Raw genomic sequence first — 27969 nt, forward strand, 5'->3', positions numbered from 1 at the left:
CAGTCTCAACCCCCAACCCCATAGCCCACCCGCAAGCCAGTTTAGAACGGGTCTAGATAATCTGTGTCATCCAAAACTGCCTAGAGCTAAGAAGCAACCACTTGCTCAGTCACCTTGCCTAACCAAGGAATGCACATAAAGTTCCTGAAAACTTGTTTTGTGTTGTCATACGAACGTATGGATAACATGGTAGTACCACCGGGGCTCAGATAACTCTGCCTTAGACACCAAATTCAACCTATGGATTTGGACATCCTTTCTGTAGGGATCTGTCCCTTGGATTCATTGTCCATTCCTCATTCAGAAGGCAGGATTATAATCCCACTGAGCTTCTCTCCTTGTCTTGAGTGCAAGCAGAGTTTTCTCCTTGGGTGCTTTTTGTATGATTTTTATTCCTGTACGACTTCTGAGTTTTTGAAGCAATATTTAAGATATACTTCCTCATATATGGGAAACCAGAGCAGACAGTGCCTTTCAGTCTCATTCGCTCCCCATGCTGTGCTGTTGGCACAGTGTTGTGCCTTTGACCTCTAGTTTATCGTTGACTTTGTACTTAGAGAGAGTCTGCAATCCTTTCTTTGGTCTCCGCCTTAGCAGTAGTTGTCTGGCAAGCCTACCTATGGCAACAGGTGGACTTTACTCTGCGCAGGGGATATGAGGCATGACTTAGCAATCAATTGTGTACCCTACTTATTAGCTAGGAAGAGCAAACACCATCCTTAGCTTGGCCCTCTGCCCAAAGAGTCTTTGAAGTGGCCTTAGGAATCTGGTCCTTGCTTGGGCTACTAGTTGTGATGCAGGTAGGGGATAATTCCAGAAACTGTCCATTGTTTGTAGATCTGCTTGAGGCCTAGTCCTTGGCTGCTGCTCAGAGTCAGTGGACATAGGTGCCTGATAACCTTTCTCTTTTTTTTAACCTTATCCGGTGGGGGGGGGGATATACTCCCTTTTGTCCTCCTCTCCAGATGCCCATTATAACTCTTTTATCTCCGCTTTCTGGTACAAGTTGGCTGGCCATTCTCAAGCGACTTGCCTCCATCATACCTATGTAGCAAACACCCAACTGTCTGTTCCTTATTCCACCCTCCACCTCTCAGCCATCCTGGAGGGAGGACAACCATATATTGGGGTAGAAGAATGCCCTCCCTCCTAATTAAGGCTGCCAGCTGCTCAAAATTTTTATGGACAATTTCTCTTTTCAGAGAACTTCTGCCCAGCCCTCCACAACATTCCATACAGGGACAGGAGGGTGTCTGCTTCCTGTTCAAGGGTCCTGTTCTCAGGCGTCACCACAAGGTCAGGACATGGAGCCTATCTGATAGAAACAGCCTCCAAGCAACCCTGCCACTGTCACGGGCCATGGTGTGGTGGTTTGGGGCTGGGGAAGTGGTGGATCGGGGGCTGGAGGAGGTTTTTACCCAAGCTTCCTGAGCAGCTGGGCTGACACTTCCCAGATAAGTTTCGCTTGCAGAGGTCTGTCAACAAAGGCTCAGAACTCTGGGGCTGGCTGCCTCCTTCACTGGTACCTAAAGCTGAGCAGTCAATAGTTTCTACTCTGAAGAAGTCGAGATCGCTGGTCATCCAGGTGTCCAACACTCTGTCAGCCTAGAGCACTAGCTCCCATGATGCATGGCAGCCTGGCATGGGCCTGATCCTGGATCCATGCCCAAGTAGTATGGCAGCCCACCAATGCCCAGTGAGACCACTTCCCTTGCTTCCTGTTCTCCTGCTCACCTTCTTGCCTTCGAGGAACTCTGTCCTCATCACAGATGAAGGTAAGATTACAAATTGTAACACAGTCTTTGGCTGGGGGAACAGGGAAGGTGAAGCATGACCTTTGTTAGCTTTCTATGGTTCTGCTAATCTTAACATGTTAATGTATGAAAGAACCAGATGGATTAACAGCCTCGCAGTTTAAGAGCATCTAGGCAGAGGGGGACTGGGATGGGATTAGGCTTTCGGGGAGCATTGCAGCCAGTTTTCCTGCAGCAGAGTTGGCAACTCCTGGTCCAAAATGCAATCTCCCCACAGGCTCTTAAGACATTTGTGGAATGGAGGAGCTCAGCTGTCATGGCTTCTCATTGTGCTTCAGTGTTAGAAGAAGTAAAAGAAAGGAAAGATTTGTGCCATTAAGTCAATGTCAACTCCTGGTGACCACAGAGCCATGTGGTTTTCTTGGCAGAATAAAGGAATGGTTATTGCCTTCTCCCGTGCAGTATGAAATGATGCCTTTCAGCACCTTCCTATATCGCTGCTGCCCGATATAGGAGTTTCCCATATTCTGGGAAGCGGGGATTTGAACCAACAGCCTCCTGCACTCTAGGCAGGTTGCTTCCCCACCAAACTCCTCTCTGATATGCCATTACTGTTCTTCACTGACCCTTCCACAGAGTGGTGGTGATGGGGAATCTCTGAGGAGGAGCCAATTGCCACGTGTTGCTTCATGTCGGGGCTTTCCCTGCCTGGGTCTTGCAGGGAGAACCCTATTGGGTGGGGGAAGAAGTAGACATCAATATGCCCACCTGGAAACGTTCACACTGGCCCCAGCCAAGAGATGTTGCCTTGCCATCACGTCGCTTCGCAGGTTCAGGAGTGGCCCTCATGAGATCTCAAGGCAAGATCTCATAAGACTTGCCCCAGCTGTCAGGAGCTATATGAGGGAGGACTGGCCAGTGATGAGAGGCCAGTCCAGGAGGAGGGCTTGGCATATAAGGAGTCCTGGGACTCTGACTGAGCCTTGTGGGGTAACAACACTAGGGTATGGCTGGTGAATGGAATAAGCCCTGCCTGTAAGCCTTAAAGCTCCTCCAGCTGAAAACTCCGAGGCCACCTCAACCTCCTTTGGCAGCAGAAGGCGGATGGCTGTACCGAGAGCCTGACAGGTGGGTGGATTATCTCCCCCTCTTCCAGAGCCAAATTCTCTTCCCCAGTCTCCTTTGTCTCCCACAGGGCAGCCCAGGGCAACTCACAGATAATGGAGAATGTCCTTCACTGTTCCCTCCATAGAGTGGTGGCATATGCTCTTTCATGGGCCCTGGCTCCCAGTGCCTAGGGATGCAATTAGCCAACACGGCCTGTTTCTCATCTCACCACACTCCCAGAAATGCAGTCAATAAATGCAAAGTTTCCTTGAGGTTATCTGACTTCTAGCCATGTGACCTAAGTAGAGGATTCCAAGAATTGGGTCAAACTCAAAAGCTTGCTTACTCAATAACAGTTGCACATAGAAAGCCATTTGGAGAGCAGGATCGTTTTGCTGATGAATATTTCCAGGTCAGGAGTATTTTTAAGGACAGAAACCAAAAGTAGTAAAATACTTTCTTTACTTTTTACTATGAAACTCAGATGAGAAATGGATAATCAAACTCTTTAATTGCTCAAAAGTAAGATATGAAATCATTAATTTGTGGCATTTCAAACCCAGGTTTCACAGATTCTCTCTATTCTGCAGTGGTACTTCTTGAACAATGTATTCCAATGACACAATTCGTTTTAAGCCTTCACAGTGGTTGGTCGTCCCGTCCCCCCCACCCCTCAATTCCTCATGTGATTTCTTTATTTCCTCTGTCTGACTGCTAGTTCTGCCCTCTTCTCTTTAGCATCATAATCTACACAGCAGGGTAAATTCTTTGCAAAATCTCTTCTGAGCCAACAACATGCAAATAGAAAGAGGTTTTCATTGAGGCTGGGAGTCACAATGGAAACTAGATGGTATCTTGGACAGAAGGATCTTTCCAGAAAAACCAATATACTTTAATTAAATCTGAGCCTAAACTGCACACACCCCACCCCAATCCTGTTTTCAGGAAAGAAAATGGGGCCTCACTTTCAGCAATAGGGCCTGCAGTGCAAACAGGGCTGCAAAGTTTCATCCATCTTACCTATTTGACAGCAGCCACAAGAGCAGTTGTAGTACCCTTCCTCCCCTGCCTGGCAACCAATATGCATCCCCTTGATCCACTCATCCAGAGTGAAGGTAATACTATATATGAAGTGTTGCTATCACTCTGAATTGGCTACATTTATCCTCAGAGAGAAGTTACAATGCCAAATCTCATTGACTATTTGGCATTATGACTCCATCATGTTCACAATGTGATCCCTGATTGGCTGGAATCCATTGCAAAATAAGCATCCCTGTCAAAAAAATTGCGGGGTGGGGGAAAATGCTGGTGCAGCTTCCAAGAAGGGCAGCAAACAGTGGGCAAACAGGTGCAAAAAAGTTACACTTTTAGGGATTTTTCAGGCAACATTCTGGGGTCCTAGTAGTTGCTTTTTAAATTGAAAATGTTTAACTGCAAATATTCAATGCAGCCCTGGTTATGTACTAAATATAGCCTCAGCCTTAAAATCCAGTATGAGAGGAAGGTCAATATGTAGCATAATAATAACAATGGCTGCCATCCAGACTGACGTTGCCTATGCCAAAAAACAAAAACAAAAAAATTGCCTGCGTAACAGGAGAGGGGCAATTTTCACTGATCATCTCTTCACTGATCATCCCTTCATTCTTTGGCCACTTGTGCTTCTCCAAAATATGTCCTTGAGACCCTCAAGGAAATATTTTAGGAACTCACAGAGGAAGGAAGGATATTTCTCCTCCCCTGTTAAAAGAGTGAGATGTTATTTGGCACATGCAGTGTAAGTCTGGGTGTCAAGCAATAATAATTACTAGCTTAACCCACACAGAGCATCTGCAGGCTAGTACGTGATTGCTCCCCTCATCCTCTGCCACAGCCCCCCTCACCTCTGGACCGCCTGAGGAAGGTGGGATTGGTTGGCACTGTTTTATAGTGGTTCCATTCCTACCTCTCTGGAAGATTCCAGATGGTGTTATATTATTATTATTATTACATTTATATTTCGCTCTTCCTCCAAGGAGCCCAGAGCGGTGTACTACATACTTGAGTTTCTCTTTCACAACAACCCTGTGAAGTAGGTTAGGCTGAGAGAGAAGTGACTGGCCCAGAGTCACCCAGCTTGTTTCATGGCTGAATGGGGATTTGAACTCGGGTCTCCCCGGTCCTAGTCTAGCACTCTAACCACTACACCATGCTGGCTCTGCTGTTCTGCAATGCGAGAACTAAAGTGTGGAGTTCCATAAGGCTCCATACTGTCTCCAATGCTCTTTAACATCTACATGAAACCACTGGGAGAGATCATCAGGAGTTTGGTGCAGGGTGTTATCATTGTACTAATGACACCCGGATCTACTTCTCCATGTTGACCTCATTAGGAAATGGCATATCTTCCCTAAATGCCTGCCTTGAGGCAGTAATGGGCCAGATGAGGGATAACAAACTGAAGTTGAATCTAAATAAGACAGAGGTACTGACTGTGGGGGGGTCGGGAGACCAGAGAGATGGTTTAGATCTGCCTGTCCTGGACAGGGTTAAACTCCCCCTGAAAGATCAGGTGTGTAACTTGGGAGTGTTCTTGCATCCTAAACCTTTCCTGGTTTCTCCAGTTGAGGAAGTGGCCAGGAACACTTTTTATCGGCTTCATCTGATACGTCAGCTACGTCCATTTCTGGAGACAAATGACCTTAAAATAGTAGTACATATGGTGGTAACCTCCCGGCTTGACTACTGTAATGCACTCTATGTGTGGCTGCCTTTGTATGTAGTCCAGAAACTACAGTTAGTACAAAATGTGGCAGCCAAATTGGTCTCTGGGACAACCCGAAGCGACCACATAACACTGATTTTAAAAGGACTGCACTGGCTGCTGATATGTTTCCGGGTGAAATACAAAGTGCTGGTTATTACCTATAAAGCCCTTAATAGCTTGGGCCCAGTGTATTTAAAAGAGCACCTTCTTTGTCATGAATCCTGCAACCTACTACAATCTTCTGGAAACGTCTTACAGTTGCTGCTGGCTTGTTTGGTGGCAACTTGGGACCGAGTATTCTTTGTGGCTGCCCAGGGGCTTTGGAATATACTCCCTGTTGAAATAAGAGCATCTCCTTCTCTGTTTTCAGGAAGACCCTCAACATGCACCTGTTCTCGCAGGCTTTTAACTTGAATTAATTTTAACAATTAGTTTTAACAACTTGTTTTATGAGAGTGTTTTAATTGTGTTTTATGGATTTTTAATCTGTTTTTATGTTTTATATTTTAAATTTTGTACTCTGCCTTATCGGGTGGTATAAAAATATGATTACAAAAATTAAGTGTGGGGAAATGCCCAGAAGAGAAATGGTTAAGCATCTCCTTCCCCTCCCCTACTCCAAAATGCAGACTTCTGAGGCTATGAGCCTGTGAGAGCTGCCGGGATCTCTGCGGATCCTGGCAGTGCTGCAGCACTAAACCCAGTGCCAAAGCCCGGCTTTTAGCTGAGGTGATGTGCGCAACTGTGCCCTCAGCCCAGCTCCTGGGATCGTGGGGCAGCAACTCATGCTGACACAGAGATGGGCACCTAGAGCACCTATCCCCTGGGGGAATCCCCCAGTGCACTGCACTTGGTGCATGGTGCACTGTGGGATTCACAGAGGCCCGGACAAGGAGTCCTGGCCCTGTTTACCCGCACTGCCAGGAGCAGTGTGGAGAGTTATCTGCATTGATCCCAGCAGTGCTGGTTGTGTGGGCGCACGGCTTGCACACCACAGGGGCTTGGAACGGCTGTCTGGGGAAGGTAGGTTAAACCCTGCCTGCCTGTGTGTGAGCATGGCCATGTGAATAGCCTCTTTCTTTCTTTCGTGGGGTTTTGTTACATGCGTTTGCATGTAACGTGTAATTTGCCCTTTTATCTTGCTTCCTCTCACTCTCCCTGGGAACTCTATCTCCTTGAGGCAGGCAGCGTTCTTTCCCCCTGCCCTGAAGGAGCCTGCCACAAAACCACATGGTTATTTTGGGATGTTTGTTATGGGATGGGGAGCCCTCCCACTTCCTAACACCAGAGACCACTGGGGGCGGGCTGTTCATGACCTCCCCCTTTGCCTACTCCTCTTCCAAATCATCCACACAATTGCTTACATAATATGGATCTTTATATCAGCTATAACGGGAAGGCCCGTTAGGGCTGATGCTGTTTGCACATAGTGGAATCATTATACTTAAAGTCCTTATTTGCTTTTTTAAAAGCAGGATACTTTGCAAAGTAGAAAAACACATTTTTATGAAGTAGAAAAAAGACTGACAAGAACAGAATGTTCCACTGAAGTCACAACCAACATAGGCAGAGGAAGAAAAGAAATCACAACAGTCTATGATATCTCTATCATACTTTCAATCCAGCCATAGAAACGGCCGTACATTAATGGCTGAATTGTAGCCGGAATATTGGACCTGGAACTAGGATAGTAAAATGGTGTCCCGCTCTTAAAAGTGTATGAGTGCATTTTTGTACGCGTTTCATTAGGTAAATTTTAAGCTGTCCTTCACATGACTCCCAGGGTGAAAACTTTAAGAATCAGATACAGTAAAATTTCATTTAACAAACACATTCTCACGGTCGAGCAATGTTAGGTATGCTGCTGAAAGTCAGAAGGTGGAAGTGTGCATGCACCTGTGAAAGCTGGTAAAGTTCCTATGTCAGCTGGAAGCCATGCCCTCCCTGAACATTCAACCACGATTAGCGATCTAAGATTCACTCTACAGTATTGATAATAGTTGAATGTCTGGCAGGGAGGGTGCAGCACCCAGCCAACACTGGAACTGGCACATGACCACTTTACTGGGTTTAATGGGAGTGTGTGCACCTCCACTGCCTGACTTGCAGCAGCTTAACTAGCATTGCCTAACAATGAGAACCAGCCCAATGATAAAACTACAGAAGCAGCAGCCACTATCATTAAAACCCAGCACATGCCACAAAAACATTAATGGTCACAAAAACCTAATAGTGCAGAAGGGAAATGACTTGATTAGCAAGCCAAAGGTTGCCAGTTTGAATGCCCGCTGGTATGTTTCCCAGACTATGAGAAACACCTATATCGGGCAGCAGTGATACAGGAAGATGCTGAAAGGCATCATCTCACACTGCATGGGAGATGGCAATGGTAAACCCCTCCTGTATTCTACCAAAGACAACCACAGGGCTCTGTGGGCGCCAGGAGTCGACACCGACTCGATGGCACACATTACTTTCCTTTATAAAAGATGTTAGAAAGCTTGGGCCAATAAAAACAAGTCTACATCTTGCCCTGAAAAGACATCAAAGTTGGTGCCAGGTGAGTTTCTCTCATTCCTAGGGCACCATGGCCAAAAGGCCATCTCCCCAGCCATCCCCACTTAACTTTGAGAGACCCAAAAGTGGGTCTTGGGTGAAGAACAAAGTGTTTGGGCAGGATGATGGAGAAAAAGATGGTCCTTGAGGTAGCCAGTTCCTGAATTTTGCCCTCAAATGGACTGGCAGCCACTGTAGGTGCTTTAAAACTGGCAAGGTATGTCCTCAATAGCAGCTAACCTAGTAGCTGCATTTTGTACTTTCTTAAGTTTCTGAGAAGACCTTAATGACCGAGAGAAATACCAGTCCATGGGGGCTATTCTCATGATCAGGCGAAATCAGGCTAGGGGATTTTGCCTGATCGTGGGAGCCATCGGGCTTGCAGGCGAGCCTGGTGGTTTCCTGGCAGTTAATCTGCCAAACTAGCCCTCCCCTTAAACCGGGTTTGCGGAGTGAGCACTCCGCAAACCAGGTTTTTTAAATCATGAGTATCTGCAGTGCGGCTACTCACGAGTAGACCCCCCCGACCGGACAGCTTAAAAGCAGCCTCCCAGCTCGGGGGTCTGTCCAGTATACCCTGCACACTCATGCAGGGCATACTGGAGCTTCTCCCAGCCCCCACTGGCTCTGCCACGGAGCCGGCAGTCATATGGGTGGCTGATCCGGCCGCCCAGGGCTGCCGCCCTGCTTGTGTGCAGGGAGAGCGGGCTAAGCCTCCCCAGGCGGGTCTCTTGGATCGCGGGACCCGCCTCCATGTTTCATGACATGAGCTAATGACCAGGAGAAGTCTCTGAATGGAGGGGAGGGAAAACCAGAAAGGAACTCATCTGTCACCCATCCGGCCAGAGATGCATGTGTGGTCAGTGTCAAGAAATGGAAGACAGACAGAGAAGCTATTCACATGCACAACCAAAACCAGGCTAACGAAGCCCAGCTCCCAGCGGTGGTGCAGTGGCAAACCCACTTAGGGAGCCCACCGCTTAGCCCAGGTTTTGGGTGTGAGGGTGCCCAGAAAGTGGGCTAAATGATATGTGTCAGTGCCATGTGACTTTGCGTGGCACCTACACACAAGTAGCCTCCTGGCCTGCATTGAGAGGATCCCTGCACAGGTACATTACGGATGTTCCTGGGGCCTTCCGGCCCCCAGACCTCCCAGCTGCCAGTAGCAGCCGGCGACCGTCGGAACGAACTGCTCATCTGTGAAGGAGGTAAGCATTTTGTGGCCGCCTCCCCTCACCCCTTTAGAGCCCTTTCTCCAGTCATGAGAAAGGGCTCAGAGACTGAATGGAAAAGCTAAGAAGCAAGCTGAAAGCTGATGGAGGGCATCTTAGGATGCAGAGGTGTCCCAAGAGATCAGATGTAATATGTCGCTTGTAGGAGTACGCTGCTGCTGTTCAACTCCACCTAAAGCTTGATTATTATTATTTTTGAAAATAAATAATCTATTACAAAGAAACCACAAGTCTTCAGTAATCTCTCCACCTAAGAAAGCCAGAATTCAAGTAGTGCTGGAGATTCTCACTGCTCAGGGAAGTGGGGATTGTGACTACTACAGTTTCGGGGCACTTCATCCTGTTTGGCCCCAAAACATGAAAACAAGGAGTTAACTCTATGGAGGAGCACCCTGAGTAACCACGGCCAGCTCACACAGATCTGAGATTAGGAAACACTTTCTTCTAAGTTCCTTCCCTTTTCAAAATTAACCTATTTCTTTTGTTGTCTTGAAATGTTAATTGGTATACTCCGAGTCATCAACCATTTTGCTCAGCAGAAACTAGTCTGGCAGTTTTCAACACACCCACATAATGTATGGCAGAAAGTCTACTATTCATTTGACATTAAGTCTCTTCCATCTGGTACATTGTGATCTTACTTAAAATGTTTTGTCTTTCAGTCAGAAACACTGATGAACAACAGCTTTGTCCCATAACATAAGCAGATTGACTTTTATTAGAGAATGTTTAACATACGATTTACAAAGCAGTACAGCAGCAAATAGAATTTCCCAATAAAAAACATGCCATGTACATACCACATGTGGTACAAAGTACCACATAGAATATCCTTCATCCATAACATCATCTGACAGAGTAGTCATGTAAAGCTTTCATCACTGCTTGTCCCCATCCTGTTCCCCACCTCACTTCCTTGTTAGCTTGCAATACATTGGCAGCAGATCACAGTGGAGAAAAGATCTTTCAGTGGTGACCTTATCAGTACTTGAGTGCAGGGGCATACCATCCATTAGGCAAGGGGAGACAGTTGTCTCCTGGCCTGCTGCCTCAAAGGGCCCCCCAGAGGCCAGTCACACACACCTGTCCCCCATAGCTGCGGTGGCCGCCTGATTGTAGCTAGCCACCTGGGCGGGCCATGCCATGGCTGGCGGCCTCGGTGCACTGAGGGCAGCAATTGGGGGGGGTGGCTTTCCCTTGCCTTCAAGGTAAGACTTGAGCAGCTGTGCCTGCGCACCCTCTCTCTTCCGGTCTGAGCAGGGGCAGGTCAGCAGCCGTCGGCCTGCCTTGTCTGGCACTGGGACCATTTCCAGCGTGCCCCAGCCTGTCGCGTCCCCACCTGCATCCGTTTGCCCCCACCTCTTTCTCCCCTCTCCTCCACCCTCCTCCCCTCCAGCTGGGTCTCCTCCTCCTCCTCCTCTCCAGCTCCTGCCACAAACTTCGTCTGAAATCTCGCGGGAGAGTCCAAAGTCCCCTCTCATGAGAATGCCATATCTGCTGGTGGAGGTGAATGGTGGGGTGCGGGGGGCGAGGGAGGCCGGCAGTACAGCCATCACAGGAGCAACAGAGTGCGGTACTGTAGCCCTAACTCCGTTTTCTCAATTTTCACAAGACCTCTTTCAGATAAGTTATTTCTTTGTGATGCTTCTGAAGTGTTATTAATCACAATTCTAAAATTATTTCATTGACAGACATATTAACTTTAGTCAGTGGTAGATAATGCCAGTTTATGAATAAATGGGCAACCAGATTTATCTCCCAGATGTCCTAGATAGCCAGCATCTCTGTGTGTGTCCCCACCCCCCGACCCGCCTGCCCGTGAGAAGCAGTCCCTTTCCATGGCACCAGGAAAAGTGAAGGGGGTTGGGTGAAATGCTGGCAGAGGCTGGTACCGCTTATGTGCTCTCCATTAACATTGCTCTCAACTATCCACAGCAGTGTAGACATGTAATAAATAAATGCCATTATTCAACAAAACCTTTCAGCAAAACCTTTCCAAATATATATGCAGGAAGTTGGAAGGCACACAGTGTGTGTGCCCGTGCCTGTGCCTGTGCATACCCTTCTCATTTAGCAGACACATTTCCATCCCTCTAAGTGCTGTTTAAGTTCACTAAAGTCCAGAGAGTTAGACTCAGACTTGGGAAATGTGTGTGCTCAACTACCATTCACTGAGAGAAAGTTACAAATCTGTCAAACCTAGTTCCCCATCTGCATAAATGAGGCTCAACCCAGCCTTGCTAGACCATTGGAAGTATCTGTCCATGGTTTGTCTTCAGACAAATGCTGGAAGCGTGGACAGCAAGCAGCAAACAAACTTCTGCGTGCATCAGCATCCTAACAGAGCCATAAGGCTCCATATGGGGCTGCAGCATAAGGCTCCATATGGGCCTCAGGATAAGCCCCGATACTTTTAAAGCCTTGTGGCTGCAGGTGCAGTGTTACCATATTTATCCCCATTGTTGTGAATGGGGATTAATGAGGAAAGTTTCTGCAGCTACTGGGTTTTAAAAACATCAGGGCTTATCTTGCAGCTGCCCCACGTGGAGCCCTACAGCTCTATTAGAATGTACTATGGTGGCGACGATGAATATTTATATACTGCTTTTCAACAAAAGTCCCCAAAGCAGTTTACATAGAAAAATAAATAAATGTACTTCATGCCAGGCACTATAAACAAATATAAATCTGTAAACAAAGCATCATGGTATGACTTGGGATGGTCTAGGTGTTCCCTCCTTGCGCCTTTTAAACTGTTTGTAGGGAAGTCGAGATGAAATGGCTGAAGATGAAAGACTTGATCTTGGTCTTGTTCAACCAGCCAGATGCCATGCATGGTTCTCTGAGCTGCTTGAAGCTGGTCTGCCAGCTGCATGTGTCAGACCTTCAGTTGACTATTATTCTCATATGACAAAGACTTGCATCATTTCAGCTATTTTCTCCCTATCTGCCTATATGCATCTTGAAAGGCATGAGCAGGGGAAAGAAATATCAGAAATGACTCCTTGTGCTATGCAGACAGAGTTCTACACATATTTCTTCCATCAGATTATAGGGCTTTTCCAGATGGCAATAAACTGTGGGATGTTAAAAGCTTTCACAGAGTAATCTTACTCCCTGTACACACACTGCTGCATGCTTCTGCACTACTTCCAAGTGCAATCTTACCCTCTATACACACACCAAGCAGGGGCCTTGAGCGATTTTTGTAAGTGCCACATACTGGTCAGCTCTTGCATTTAAAAAAGAACCCACCCTTTCCCCCAGTTGCCTCAAAAGTAATAATGAAAAGGGGTGGGTTCTCCATAGTAAACAAAATCTGGCCAGCAGGTTGCACTGAAAAAAATCATTCAAGTTCCTGTCTGGCATGTGTACAAGATTGTGCTAGGTAAGATTATGCTAGGAAGAGCAAAGTCTGTAGCACCAGGGGCGTAACTACTATTAGGCAAGGGGAGGCGGCTGCCTGGGGGCCCCCACGCCTCAAGGGGCCCCCCAGAGGCAAGTCACATGACTTGTCATGTGTGTATGTGTGCGTCAGCGAGGGGCCCATTTTAAAATTTTGTCTCTGGGCCCACTCCAGCCTTGTTACACCCCTGTGTAGCACCATATGTAAAGGGAGTAAGATTGCTCTTGGAACCTGTGCAAAAGCTTTTAACACAGTCTGGAAAGACTCTAGAGTCTTTATATAGCCCTTACAAAGCTGTATGGACACTAATTAGGATTTCATGGCCATTGTTCTGTTTGCCATAATGTTTCTCTGAACCCGCCCACTCGCCTGCCCCCTCACTGACACCTCCCATATATCATAGCCCAGAGTGTGTGGTTAAAGTTGCTGTCATCCTCAATGAAAAGACTGCTGGGAGTACATTTCATTTCTTTCTTCCTTTTTAAAATCTTCCCACACAGAGGCTGCTTTAGTGGCAGAAGTACCCAAGGAAATCTTCTGTTTTTCTCGAACCTTTATGGATCTCACGTGTTTCTGGAATGAGTCAGCACAAGGAGACGGGGCCTATCGTTTCTTCTACACATACAAAGGGTGAGGTCCTGAAATGGGCTGGCAAGAAAGTCAGAGGCAGAGCAGAGCAGAGAGAGAGAGAGAGATACAGAAGTTTTTCTGGGTGCCAGAGATTGCTTAAAAGAGAAAACCACTCACAGTCCAAATGCATTTTGGGAAAAAGCTAGGATACTAGAAATCTAAACAGTAATGACAAAATATCAAACATTCTAAAATTTGAAAAAGTTGATAGTGCAAGCAGAGGTCGCAGTGGAGAAATGCCCCACGACAGTGCGATGACCTGCTGACTACTCTATTCATCCTTGCAGAGACAGTAGCAGAGAATGCACGCTGACCTCAGTGACACAGGGAGATGGAGGCTGGTGCCACATCTGCATCTTTCCCAACGACCATCTTGGCACCCGCCTCTTCATAGATCTCTACATTGAGGTGGTGAACATCACTAGCAATCTCACCATGTTCAACCGCAGTCTCTCAGTGGAAACCGTTGGTAAGCCTTCTTCCCGACTTGGGAAACAGGGAAAAGAGTGAGTCACACAGCCAGTCTTGGCCACCCTGGGAGTTGTCTTGTAACATGCTAATGCTATTAGCTGTGCTTGAAACCCCAGTGGATATAGACACAAAGGGAAACAGGATGGGGTGGTCCCAAGATGACAGAACTAAAGCTTCAAGGGCTCCAGAGTTCCAAAAGCCTCTTTAGAAAGGGGGAAACTTCCCTCACTCAAACCCCCGGGCAGCAATACCTCCCCAGGGGACGGGAGGCAAAGTGGCTGGTGCTTCCCCAACCACTGCCCAGTCTTGAGTTGCTCAGAAGCTGGCAATGGTTAAGTCCTGTCTGGCTGCTGCCACTACTCTGGCCTCCACCTCCCAGCTGGTTCCTGAAATAGGAAATAGCTAATGGACTAAGCTCTCCGCCCAGTTCAGGAGATCACTTGCCTGTTCAATCACCCTTGCCACACACCCTGCCCCCACGGTCAGGAAAAGGGGATGAGCAGCCACCTTAAATTGTCTTTCCTTTTCAGGCCTCATTGCTCCACCAACTAATATAACGGCTAAGTGGCCCGGGCTGGCACGACAGTTGCATGTGATCTGGGTTCCTCCACCCATCTACTTCCAGGACTTCTTGTTCTATGAGGTTCTCTATGGTGTTGAAGGCTCCACACAGCTCCCTTCCAGGGTATGGCTTCTTGGTGGAAGGGTGGTTTGTGCACAAAGCCTGCAGGCAGGCAGCAGGGGGCCGAGCGAGGCTCTCTTGCTCTAAAGTGGCTAGGCTAGTGGGAGGAACTGCTTCCATTCATCCATGTCATCCGCCTTCTTGCCGGGCTCTGTCTCTTACAGATTGAAGTGGGGAACAACCACTTGTGCCATCTGAAGGGCCTGCTCCCTGGGCAGCGGTATCGGATCCAAGTGCGCACCAAGCCTGATGGCATTTCTTTCAGTGGCTTCTGGGGACCCTGGTCACCAGCAGTGTTAGCAGAGACACCTCATCTTCCTGGTGAGTGTCCGGCAGGCTGGAAGCAATTAACAACAACTATAGCAACAACAAACTTTATTTGTAAGCTGCCACATAACAAATTGTTCTCTGGCCATTTCTCCTCTGCAGGAAGCAGAGCTGGTCTTGTGGTAGCAAGCATGACTTGTCCCCTTAGCTAAGCATGGTCTGCCCTGGTTGCATCTGAATGGGAGATTCCATGTGTGAGCATTGTTAAGATATTCTCCTTAAGGGATGGAGCTGCTCTGGGAAGAACATCTAGGTTTCAAGTTCCCTCCCTGGCATCTCCAAGATAGGGCTGAGAGAGATTCCTGCCTGCAACCTTGGAGAAGCTGCTGCCAGTCTGGGTAGACAATACTGAGCTAGATGGACCAATGGTCTGACTCAGAATATGGCAGCTTCCTATGTTGCTAATTGGCAGGAGATTACTATTACTACTGCTACTACCAATAGTTATATACTACTTTTCAACAATGCGTTCAAAGCAGTGTGCATAGAAAAACAAATAAGAAATAAGATGGTCCCCTGTCCCCAAAGGGCTCACAATCTAAAAGGAAGTTTTAGGTGGGCATCAGGAACAACCACTGGAGAGCTGCTGTGCAGGGGGTGGATTGCAGGGGCGTATCTAGGTGCAGGGCATGTGCCCCGGGCGCCACTTGAAGGGGGGCGCCATTTTTAAAAATTATTTTTTTAAAAAAAAATGGCCACTGAAAACAAAATGGCCACTGTGCATGCTCAAATGGCCTCTGTGAGGCCCCCATGCCAGGCCTCGCAGAGGCCATTTGAGCATGTGTGGCAGCCATTTTGTTTTCAGTGTATATATATATATATATATATATATATATATATATATATATATTTATAGCCACCACACATGCTCAAATGGTCCCTGTAAAGCCCTAGAGGCCAGCGAGGGGAGCGGGAACCTTTGCAGACCCACCCCACAGCCTTTAGGGGCTACAGGTATTTTTTTTAAAAAAAATTAATATAATATAAGTCACTGTACACATATTCAGTTTGGCACTATGTACAGAGAATCAGGGCTTGTGAATAATGAGATGAAGCTTATGAGCTAGGATTGTATTCATTTGCTCTTTGCTTCTTGTTATAAGTGAGTTAAATGTGATGTCTTAATAATATGGCTATTAATGGTGAGTTTGTCTTTCAATCAGTGTGAAATTAGTATTAATTAGCCTTAGTATTAAGGCCCACTGGGAGTTTCTTGCTCTCTTTCTCTCACTTTAACTGTCTTTCTGAAATACTATAATATATTCCAAGCAGTGACACAGTTTACTCTGCATATCTTTTAATTATTTTCAGAGTAAATAGGGAAAAGTCAAATTCTCCATTTCTTTTAAAAACTTATGTAATAGTGATGCTACAATGCATAGTAGAGAATTAGACATTAGTTTTCCAAGTATACCTCCACATAATATTTGAGTATTTCATGAGCCCCAGCATACTGAAATTTGTAGTTTTCTAAATTGTTTTTGAAAAATTAAAAGATTAACGAGCTTGACTTGTATTTTTCAGCTGATATTATGGTAAAGTTATCTGAAAGATGGGTGTTGGATGTTTGGACAAGGGGCGCAATTTCAGTGCTTGCCCTAGGCGCTCTTTTCCCTAGATACGCCTCTGGGTGGATGGGAACAGTTGCTCTCCCCCTGCTAAATATAAGAGAATCCCTACCTTACAAAGTGCCTCTTTGCTCTGTTCGCAAGCTCTCCAGCTGTTGTTGAACTACGGAGAGTTGTAGTTCAACAACAGCTGGAGAGCCAAAGTCGCTTATCCGTGCATTAGCCCTACACACACGTTCTGTGCAATGCACATTTATTTATTTATTTATTTATTTATTTATTTATTACATTAGTACATAGAATCTATGTACAGTGTATGCACATACTGATCTGTATGCATACATGATTATTTGCATGTTCTGTTCAATGCATGTACAGGAGTACACTTCCTGTCTGTATCCTGCATTTGAAGGGGCCTCTATCCAGGTCCACTGTTAAAATAAAATGCATGTACAGTCATTAACACAAAAACCAAGCACATGTGTACAGACATCTATATGCATGTACAGCATAGAATCTGAATAGGGCTACTGTGCACACTTCAAAGGGATGCAACAGGACCAAGTGGGATTGTAAATGCAACTACTGCGATTTGGACACATGGTGGGTCATCATTGAAACTGTTCGCTGAGCATCTAGAAGACATGGTACAGTTATCAGTCTAAGACCGATTGCTCACATTAAGCTTTTCCCTATGCATAAAGCATTTGCATATAGGAATGTGATGGCTATGAATGTGCGTTGTATTTGTTTTGTGCAGTTTTCTGACGTGACAATGTTTCCTAGCACAATATTAAAAAATAAACACATAATAGCAGCATTACAGGGAGATACATCAGTACCACAGACTAGAATCAGGATGCTGAGAGATGTAAAACCATGGGTGCCTTTTTTTGTTTAAAGGAAAGGAGATATATTTGTCCCTGTCTACATGTCAATAATGAATTCAGTGATCCCATTCAGCATTAGTGCACCTGCAGGCTAGGAGTATGGACACTGCACATTTGCTCTAGGAAGCCAACAGATGAAGTTACTTCTTATATTGGCAAAGGCACATTCCCAAACTAGCGTTTTCCAAGGAAACATGAATGTAGGGCAGAGAGGGTGTTTGTGGAGGAGGACTGGAGGGCAGGGCAGAGGGATGCTTAATGTCCAGCTTTGGATGGGAGAAAACAATTAAAATGAGCAGGGAGGAGGCATTTGCAGGGCAGAATCAGCAGCCAGATGAGGGCTAGTCACTTGCTTCCCACCCACTGATTCTGTCGACAGGTCTTCCTAGCCTAGCATTTGTCTTAGGAGGAAAACATGGAGTTAGGGTACTTGAATGTTCTTTATTGTCCAGATTTTTTGTTTTTCAAATAGTAAACCTTGGAATTACAGACACAAGGTGGTAGGATAATTAATCAATTAAATACACCCTGTCCACAAATGTTTATTGACTTTCACTTGTTCTGCCTTAAACAGAGGACTAGTTTTCATGTCACAGGCAAAGATAGTAGCCACATGGCTCCTTTTTAAATGGGGAAGTTACTTCAAGAGAGACAACTGCCCCTGGAGAAGTAGGCAGGGGTGGAGGGTTGCTCCAGAGAAGTCCCCCCAGCAACTTTTCCTCCTGCACTGTTTAAAACACATACTTGGAACCCTACTGGGGGTGGGGAAGCCAAATTGGGAGACGGAGGTAATTTGGAGTAGGGAAACAGTGCTTCTCCCAGTCCCAACAACCCTTTCCCAAAGTGGCTATTGTGTACAATAGTTTGTGCACAAGTTTGGCCTGTAATTAACGTAACATTCAAGAAGCCGCTGCCTTACTACTTATCCCCTCTCTCTTCTGATCAGAGAATATTGGCCTCCAGTGCTTCACTCCTGATCTGCGTCAACTGCACTGCCAATGGGAAATGGAGCCTGGTCCTTCTCACAGCCTATTGCACTGGGCAGAAGACAACAGCAGCAGTGCAAGGTGACAGAAGATAAGGATGGCAGGTTAACACATGTACACACAATCCTGGTTTGCTATCGTTCAGCTCTTTACTCCAGCATCAGAGCCCAAGAGAAGCTTGCCTCCACCTCAGCTCTCACATGCTTAGGTTAGGGTAGGCAAGGATCTGTGTCATTGCTGAAGAAGTCTAGAATCTTCTAGGTGCAAACAAGGCTGTCTTATTCCTCTGTTCATAAGTATTAGTCCTCCTCCTTGCATTTCTCCATTCCAGTCACAGTAATAGCTTCCTATCTCCACAGAGTGGACTCTCTTTACCATTCCTCGGCAAATTCCTGGAAATCTTCTTCACATAGTGAGTTTATTCACTGGGGCTTGTTATCTTCCCACCTGACTAGCAACTTCCTCTCCTGCTTCTAGATAGTCTAGAGCAGGGCTGCTCAACTTCGGCCCTCCTGCAGATGTTGGCCTACAGTTCCCATGATCCCTGGCTATTGGCCACTGTGGCTGGGGATTATGGGAGCTGTAGTTCAAAAACAGCTGGGGGGCCTAAGTTGAGCAGGCCTGGTCTAGAGACATGTGGCAGATTCCTTGCTACTTACAACAGCTGCGCCCTCAAAATGCTTGGATTAGCTTCTAAATCCAGGGCCTCAAACTGTCATGGCTTAGGAGAGATTCCTATATTCAATACAGTGTCTACACAATAGACATGGTGTGGACACTACACAATAATGTCTACACTGACTGGCAGCAGCTCTTCAGGGTTTCATCCAGGAGTCTTTCACAGCCCTACCAAAAAATACCAGAGATTGAGCGAGGAGCCTTGTTGCTCATGTGCTCTGCTCCTAAATTATGGCCACTCTCTGCTATGAAAGCCTCATTCATAATTCCTATGGGTTAGCTGTGATAGTAGGATCTTCCTCATAGTGTCCCTACATCCCTCATGCCATGATAGCTAGTGTAAGGTTGATAAGGGGGTGAAGATGGTACACCATGTGGGTGTCCCATCATTTTTAGGATTGGGAGACAAGTCACCTAAACTGGAGATGAGACAGAGTAGCCCTAGTTGGCAAGGAAGAGCTGTTTAACACTGGAGCATCCTGTCTTGCCGAGTGACGTTGCACTGGAAGACCTCCAAGGACCCTTCCAACTCTAGAACCCTATGGGGATAATGGAAATGGCTAAGCAAACCTGGCACCCTCATTGATTGGTCAGAATTTTAACAAATTCTGCAATGGAAGGCATGGGATGATTCTCCTCTGACTTCTAGCAGGCTTAGGAGTAAACACAGCAGAATGAGAATCTGTTGCTGTAGTTGACTGCATCCTCACTTTTGGTTCCCAGAACACAAGCCTGGCATAAGTGTGAGGAGAAAGAAGAGAGAAGCGAGCCCCACCATCACCCTCATTCCCATGTCTGCATCTTCCAGCCTAGCAACTCTAGTTACATCTCTGTCCTGCTGACTATCACTGAGGGACAGCTTCAGCAGGAGGTCAGCTACTTCAAAGAGCCATTTGAACTGCACCACGTGGGTAAGAATCTTTAACACATCAAGGCCACGCCCTCCCCGCACTAATACTCTCAGTCTGCATTTATGGGCTGACCAACAATCCTGGGAGGCCCACCAAAAAAACAATGGTATTATGGGGTTATGTAATGCAGTTTGCACTGCACTGGGCCCCTGCAGGCTCCATGAGCTGAGCTGTCTTGATCAGCCATGTTTATCCCACTGATTACAGTGTTCACTGCCCCACCAATGATCCTGCAAGCCACTGTGGAGAGAGGCGTACTAAAGCTGGAGTGGGCCACATCCTTGGAGGAATTAGCGGCACACATGGTGTATCAGATACAGTATGCAGATATGGAACAAAACACCCCAAATTGGAAGGTAATACATGAGATAATGTAAGGGGGGGGATGACAAAAATCTGTCAGACAGCTGGAATGACTCATCAAATGTTAAACTCCTAAAATCGACACAGAGGATCATCCTTAAACCCACCTTGCCTACAAAGCCAAATTTCAAGATCAATCTGTTGGGTTGTTTTCCATCAGCTGAAGCACCTACTGTTCCCCCCACCCTCAGTTTTTGGTTATAATGGTGCAATGCCAATTGTCTCTCTCACTCAATATACTGTCGCTACTGCAGCCCTATAATATACTGAGTTCGTTCTCGTGGCCTCAGCAACCTACTCGAGAGGGCTGGGGGAAAGACAGGAGCTTGCCTGCCTTCCCCTGAAGTCAAGCAATGGCCATCTTGGACTCTGCCGAGCCGTGTGCCCACATGAGCAGTGGAGTCCCGAGCTAGGATTGGGAAGAGGAAGTCCTCCCGCACCAGCAGCACAGGGGCTGCTCTCAGTAGAGCAGCCGCTGGGCTCGGGCACAGCCACTCCTTCCCCTTGGCTTGCAGCCCAAAATGGCGGTGGGCTGGAGAAAGCCATCTACCCAATGGCGATCGCACCAACAATCACCTGCTGAGGTGGAACGAACCGACAGTTTGTTCTACCTCAGTTATCCACCAGGTACAACTGGTCTGCCTTTGACTGGAGCAGCCGGAGGCAGAGGGCTCCTGGCACTCCAGGTGACATGAGCTCAGCTGCCTGGGGTAGCTCAAAAAAGTGTCTTTCCTCTCCTCTCCACAAATTTAAGTGAGGAGTTGCTTCTCAAGCTTTCCCACTGCATCCCTGCACTGCTGCCACCGCCACTTTGAGAAGAGTCTAGAGTTGCCAGATCTCTGGGCCCTGCTGCCCAATCCCCAGGCTGTGGATCCCCAATCCCCTTCCTCTTCTCCAATCACTGTGGAGAAGAGGGAGGGTAGAATGGCAACATGCTGCTTTGCTGCCTCCTCCTCTTCCAATTGGCTTGGAAGAAGAGGGAAAGGCAGTGCAGTGCAGTGGTGGCAAACAGAGAGAACTGCATGGTGGCTATGGTGCAACTGCCCACCCTCCCTATATGTTGGCATTGCTGCCACCATCAGCAGTGGTGCACCTATTTGCTCATTCGACTGCATGGCCACAAGTTGCCACAGCACAACTGCCCAGCTTCCCATCCACAAGACATTGTTATGGCCATTGGCAGCCGGAGTGGCGGTGATGAACTTATTTACTCCCCTTCACTGCCTTGTCCACCATCGCCCAATCGCCTGTGTGCCCTCCATGTCAGCATTGCTGCAGAAACAGCAGGGGTCCACTCACATGCCCACCCCACTGCATGGCCACCCCAGCAACAGCAGAAGTGGTGGTGATGATGGTGATTCACCCAGCCATTTGCCCTCTTCTCAAGCTACCTGCTCAAAGAACAGCGGAAAGCTGCAGACACATTTTGGGCTGGCCACTACAGTTGTCATCACTCACACCTTGGAGGTGAGGCTCAGCCTCAGCCTGCCCAGCCAGCAGCATCTATGTGGGAAAGATGGAGAACAGACTGAGTGAGTGCATGTGGATGAATGGATGCCTAGATACTTGGATAGGGGTGTGCATTTGTATATATTAACTCATAGAGAGATGGAAGGTAGGTGTGTGTGCGTGCGCATATGCATGTATTAGATACAGTGAGTACATGGTTCTGATCCAGGTGTTCTGTTGATCATATGTCAGAAAGCTTATCCACTGAGCTGACCCTACCCCCTTGAATAGGACCCAAACTTTGTTCTTACAGAGGAGCCTATGGCAACCAAGTCTTTCATTCAGTTCCTCCAAGTCACTAGTGGTCAATCATGAGAGCACACCAAGCCTCTCATCAGCCCCCAGTAGGGTTGTCATCTCCTTGAACAGCTGCTTGATAAGCAGAAAGTCAGCAGCTGCAGCTTTTCCTGTGTTAGAGCTTTTCCTGTGTTAGTGATGGGGAGATGGGGCATAGTGTGTCACATATGTAACAAAGCAGCCTCAGATCTTTGATTTAAATACCACAAGGATACCCAGATTTCTGCTTTGGTTTCTGGATGTGGCTCCCAGGAATCTAACTAGCAGAACACATCTGATGGAGCCACTCTCTTGACAGGATCTGCAGGTGCGGTACTCAACCAACACTGAGATCCATCACCTGGCTCCTGGGAGTCACTACTGCCTTCAGCTACGTGCCCAGCCAGATGGGCAGAAGTTCCAAGGGAGATGGAGTGCCTGGTCAGAAATGGTGTGCATTGAAGTCCCAGCTGGAGCAGGTAAGATACAACACCAGGAACAGAAACGTAGGACTGAACTCAGCAAGGTTGGGCAGGGAGGTGCCAGGTGGGGGGACACAGCTAGAGTGGGGATAGTTTGGCAGGAGATAGCTGATTGGTTGTAACTAAGATAGCAAACTGATCCAAGCAAGGTGCCAAGAGCTGAACCCCAGATGGGCATTTAGGAAGAACCTGGCATGGCTCAGTTACTCACAACCTCATCCTGTGTCTTTGCCCTAGGTTCAACCATCTTGAATGTGGCAGTTGCACTTTTGCTCTGTGCAGGACTTGTGTTGGGAGTTGGCTGCACCTGCTTTTCTATGTACAGGTAACTGGACCCCAGCTCTAGTAATGCAAAGCCCAGCTCTAGTACTCACCTACTCTGCTAGGATTGAATCTCTTGCTAGACAAAAGCACACTTTGGAAGGGGGAGCAGGGAATAATGTTCTTAAAGGCCAACTTATGCTTGTTAGGGAGCACTCATGTTGCAGAGAACCAAGTCTATGCTTTAAGATCAGCCTGGTTCCTCTGGATTTCACTCTTCATGTTTTATTATTAAGCAGTGTGAAACAAATACTCTGGCCACCCATCCCAGACTTTCACCATGTCCTGGATGGATTCCTTGAGGACAACAAGAAGCAGCAACAGCAGGTGAGGCCTTCTTTCCCCCATACAAGAACATAATAGCAATGCAGTTGGTAGAGGGGAGGACAAAGCAACTAAACAGTGAGAAGAGAGACCAAGCTCGACATTTTCTTCCTTCCATTTCATTTTCCATCAAAATAAGATTGGCTTTTTTGATGATTTGATGCTTCAGACTTGCAAGGAATTCAGAAAGGATGTTGGTACAGCAAACAACCCCATGATGCTATCTAGTCTTTTCCCCAGTGATGAGATTTTCAATTGCCATGCCAGCTCTGAATTGCTAAGTGACTCTGTGTGTGTGTGTGTGCACGTGCATCTAGAGGGTGAGGTGGGGGGGGGGAGAGAGAGAGAGAGAGAGACTAACTGACACTGGACCATGCCTGGGGGGGCGGGGTTTGTGGGGCTGGTGGCGAATCAGCATGTGTGGGGGCCCCTTAACATTTCATAGGATTACAAAATCATACTGACGACATACTGTGTGAATCGTGTGAGGTTTTTGGACATGTCCAACCAGCTTGGACATATAGTGCATTTGCAAGGAAAAAGATTAAAAACAACACATGCCCCTTGCTTCACAGTTCTCACTCAGACATTCTTGATTGTAAATGAACTTGAGCATAGTACATTTACTAAATAAATAAATAAAGTTTATTCGCGGTTTACAGTTAGCCTAACTTTCACTAGGTGTGAAGTACTCTATGGATAGAGAGAGCTCGTTCTGGCAGCTTTACTACAGTAGGGAAAAATTATTAAGAATCAACAATTTGTCCAATCCATTTCAAATTCAATAGTCATAGCCCACCCACTCTGCCTGACATCTGTGCTCAGTATCAAAGCCCTATACCAAGTCATTCCAGGTGATCTAAAGGGTGGGGCAAAAATTGGGGTGCAGCACCTTTTTTTAAAAAAATGCAGATTCCTCCACAGGGGACTGAAATGATGGTCCAAGGGGGGCTTCAGTTCCAGCAGTTTTTGTAATTTTCTGCCATGAAACAAGCCACTTATAGGACTTTTAAAAAATGTTTTTATGAAAAAAACACCCTAAAATTATTAAAAATCAATAACTTGTCTAATCCATTTCAAATTCAATATTCAGAGCCCTCTCATGCTGCCCCACATCTGTGCCCAATATCAAAGCCCTATGCGTAGTCATTTCATAAATATACAAGGTGGGGGGATAATGAAAAAAGGGAAAGCCCATACCTTCCATTGTTGGCTCTGAGAAGGAGGAGGAGGAAGACACAAGCTCTCAGCACAGCCCAGGGCTGCAGGGCAGGGAGGTGAGAGGGTGTGCACACAGTGCTCTGGTGGCCACTCTGCTTCTAGTCCAGGCTGGAGAGCTCCAGGCAGGGTCAGGGGCTGGAGACACAGGGAGAGCTTCAAGGAAGCCTGCAGTGGCAGAGAGGCCTCTGGAAGCCCTGCCCAGTGCCCACCCACCAAACAGCTGAGAGTCAGAGCAGAGAAGGAACTGAATCAGCGTGGCTACAAGGGAGCCTTTCCATTAGTAGGCAAGCTTGCGGGCTGCTCCTACAGCTACAGGTTGGCTGGGTGGGAGGGAGGGAGGGAAATTCTGGAGGGCAGGCTGCTCCAGCGTGGGGCCCGGGGTGATTGCCCTAGCCACCTCGCCCGAAAGATGGCCCTGGATAGACATGGAATGAAACAATATTACATTTCTGCAATGCCCCAAAGCAGTTCTTATTAAAGACATAAGTATGTTAGACTATGATCTTATCTCTGCAAAGATAGGATCGGGAGCGGGTGGGGGGGAGGGAGAGGAGAAGACACAGAAGTGCATTTCAGGGGGCAAACCATTATCCCACATTAGATTTCTGAAAGAAGAATAAAGTTATATTTCACAGTAATGCTCCCATCCTAAATATAAACAGAAGCGAGTCTATGGGGAACTGTTCTTTATATACATTGACTGGCAACAATAAAGAAAAGTACTAAGTATGTGAAAAGAAATTTTCCTTCAAGCAAACACAGTAATGGGGATGACGACTCTTCAGGGGGGCTTGCCCCCTCATTCCTTTTCCTACCACCTATGTTTCTCTGGCAATGACCAAGTGGGATATAGAACACAGGCCCATTAGACTGGCATTGGCCAGTCTTGAAAGTTATTTTAAGACTCTAATGGTGGGATGACAGATACATGTCCCCAGAGATTAAGTTTGTGGTCTGAGTATATGGACAGACAGATGCGTAAACCGGAGTAGGGTGGAATCCGGAGGCATTTCTGATGCTGCTTCCTTCCATCTTCAGGTGAATGCTTTCTTCTGCAACAAAACTTTGGAGGACACACCTTTGACATGCCTACTGGAAGTGCTGTCTGAGCGCCCCCTGGAAACAACAGGCTATGGCCCCTTCCCCAGTGTTGTGGCAGCGGAGCAGGCAAAATGGGACAGCCAGTCTTCTTCCCATCAGTTGTACATGGCAAGTAGCAATCAAGGGAGCCATCAGGAAAACGAGTATTTTGACAGTGCAGGTGATGGGTATGACACCCTCCCCATGTCCTTGGAACATGGTTCAATCACAGTTGCAGAGAGTCAACTTTGTTCAGTTACCTCGCTCAACACACCACTTTTCGCTCCAGAGACAAAAGAGGGAAGAAACTGGGAAGCTTCTGGAGAGCCATCCACGTCCCCCACACACATCTCAAACCAGTCTTATCTGCTAATGGGCTGACTGGGCACGCCCACTAGAGGGCAGCAGCAAGAGAGACAATCAGTCTCATGGATGTTTGCCGTATTAATAGGAATTCTGCATTATATGGGAGATATTTTACTATCAAGTCCTGCACCTTTGAGTTTGTTTTCCATGCACCAACTGCCCTTAGGAGCTAATAGCACCAGGCTGGGAGATGGAATGAAGAGGAATTTCTAGCAGCCATGCCTTGGTAAAGTAAAGTGTGCCGTCAAGTCGATTTCGACTCCTGGCATCCACAGAGCCCTGTGGTTTTCTTTGGTAGAATACAGGAGGGGTTTACCATTGCCTCCTCCCGCGAAGTATGATACGGTGCCTTTCAGCATCTTCCTATATCGCTGCTTCCCAATATAGTACCAGCGGGGATTCAAACCAGCAACCTTCTGCTTGTTAGTCAAGCATTTCCCCGCTGCACCCCTTAAGATGACTATTAATCAAGGCCTATTACAGATGCTCAAATACAATGTAGTCTCTGAGAAGCTGTAATGTACTGACTTATGCCTATCATGCTTACAAAGTGCAAGTTGTAAGTGAGAATACTAAGTTTCAATATAGACAGCATTCCATATTAAGATCACATATCTCTCATTGCCATCTTTGACCGCATTTTACATCTCACTAACCACAATTGCATCAAGCAGCTGAAGACTCACTGTAATCAATTGCATCACTGCTGGCTGTGAATGCATAGCTGTGTAGAAACAGGTTATTGGGGAAGGGTGCTGTGGAAGTGCATTGAATACGACAAATATTTTATAAATAGTTATATACCGTTTGTCAACAAAAGTTCCCAAGGTGGTTTACATATATATATATAAATAAATAAAATGGCTCCCTGTCCCCAAAGGGCTCATAATCTTTAAAAAATGAACAAAAAACATAAGATAGACATGTGCTAGGGATAGATAGGTCCAGTTGTTCTCCCCTAAATAAATAAATAAATAAATAAATCTCTTTCTAAATAAAGAGAATTACCACTTTTAAAAGGTGCCTCTTTTTCATCAACTGCATTCATTCAAATAATCAATTTTCTTTCAAGGATCAAGCTCATGAAAAACCAAGTTCTGTGAAAGTTTGAAGCACTGACTGACTGGCATCTGTGATGCCACAGATGCTTCCTCCCATCCAAGACTGAGTTTACAACTCTTTAAACATAAGATGACATATTAATGTTTAAATTCAGAAATATATATGTAGTGTTTGCAATGGATGAGGGAAAAGAGTGATGACTGAGTCTGTGTGGAAATTGCTGGTATGTCTTTTACATAGTGAAAGCAGGAGTAGGCCATGGGGTAGGGGTGGGCACAGAAATTGCTATTAGGTTGCATTTGGTACATTCAACCTTTATTTCAGTTAGTAGCTCCTGATCTAGAAGCCAGAGAGGAAATAGGAGATGGTGCTGTGCAGAACGTAATGCTCACTCTCTACCCACAGCTGTAATATCCTGGGGTCAGGGAAAGTGAAGAAAATTTAAGCCCAGGCAATGCAGACCAATGATGTCCAAGATGTTGCCTTTGACTTCCATTTTTAGATCAACTGTGATGCCAGACATGAATTAGAAGAATGCAAAGTATATCCAGTGTATACTCAAAATGACAAATCTTTACAATAGACTTATCCCAGGAATAATGGAAACAGTTTTGCAAAATGTTTTTTTTGTTTAATTAAAAAATAAGGATAAAAGTATAGACAGAGGAGAGAACCCACAGTAGAATATGGAGTGTTTTGCAAGAGAATGCAGGATGGGATCATGGGTATCTGGAGCAGGGGTGCAGCAAGGGGAGGCAGTTGCCATCCCCTGGATTGAGCCAGTCCCATTGAATTCAATGGGGTTTACACCGAGGTAAGTGAGCATAGGATTGCAACTTTTGCCACCCTACCCACCCAGAAAAAGTCCTGCAGCTGCCTATGAGTGGGATGGAAGGAAAATGTAACACCAGAGCTTTTACGAGCCATTTCTCAACTGCCTAATAAAATAAGTTGGACTGGCTGAGCTTAGCATTCTGTCTTCCAAACACCTGCTCTATTTACTACACATTCATAGCAC

General features: G+C 46.5%; 1 protein-coding gene across 3 annotated transcripts; it reads left to right on the plus strand.

Annotated features, from left to right (window-relative positions):
- Positions 1-1525: 1525 nt before the first annotated feature.
- On the plus strand, positions 1526-27906 carry MPL (MPL proto-oncogene, thrombopoietin receptor). Of its 3 annotated transcripts, none has more exons than XM_053248020.1 (12): positions 1526-1775; positions 13305-13434; positions 13722-13903; positions 14436-14590; positions 14752-14908; positions 18319-18439; positions 19760-19947; positions 20155-20303; positions 22415-22574; positions 22815-22902; positions 23135-23225; positions 27454-27906. In XM_053248020.1, exons 1-12 carry the CDS (start codon positions 1643-1645, stop codon positions 27532-27534), a joined length of 1635 nt encoding a protein of 544 aa, XP_053103995.1. In that variant the 5' UTR covers positions 1526-1642; the 3' UTR covers positions 27535-27906. The 3 variants fall into 3 exon arrangements, with proteins under 3 accessions (XP_053103995.1, XP_053103993.1, XP_053103994.1); XM_053248018.1 differs by having other exon boundaries at positions 25482-27550; XM_053248019.1 differs by having other exon boundaries at positions 23138-23225; positions 25482-27550.
- The last annotated feature ends 63 nt before the right edge of the window (positions 27907-27969 follow it).

This window comes from Hemicordylus capensis, chromosome 4, assembly GCF_027244095.1.
Source record: "Hemicordylus capensis ecotype Gifberg chromosome 4, rHemCap1.1.pri, whole genome shotgun sequence".
Classification (NCBI taxonomy): Eukaryota; Metazoa; Chordata; class Lepidosauria; order Squamata; family Cordylidae; genus Hemicordylus; species Hemicordylus capensis.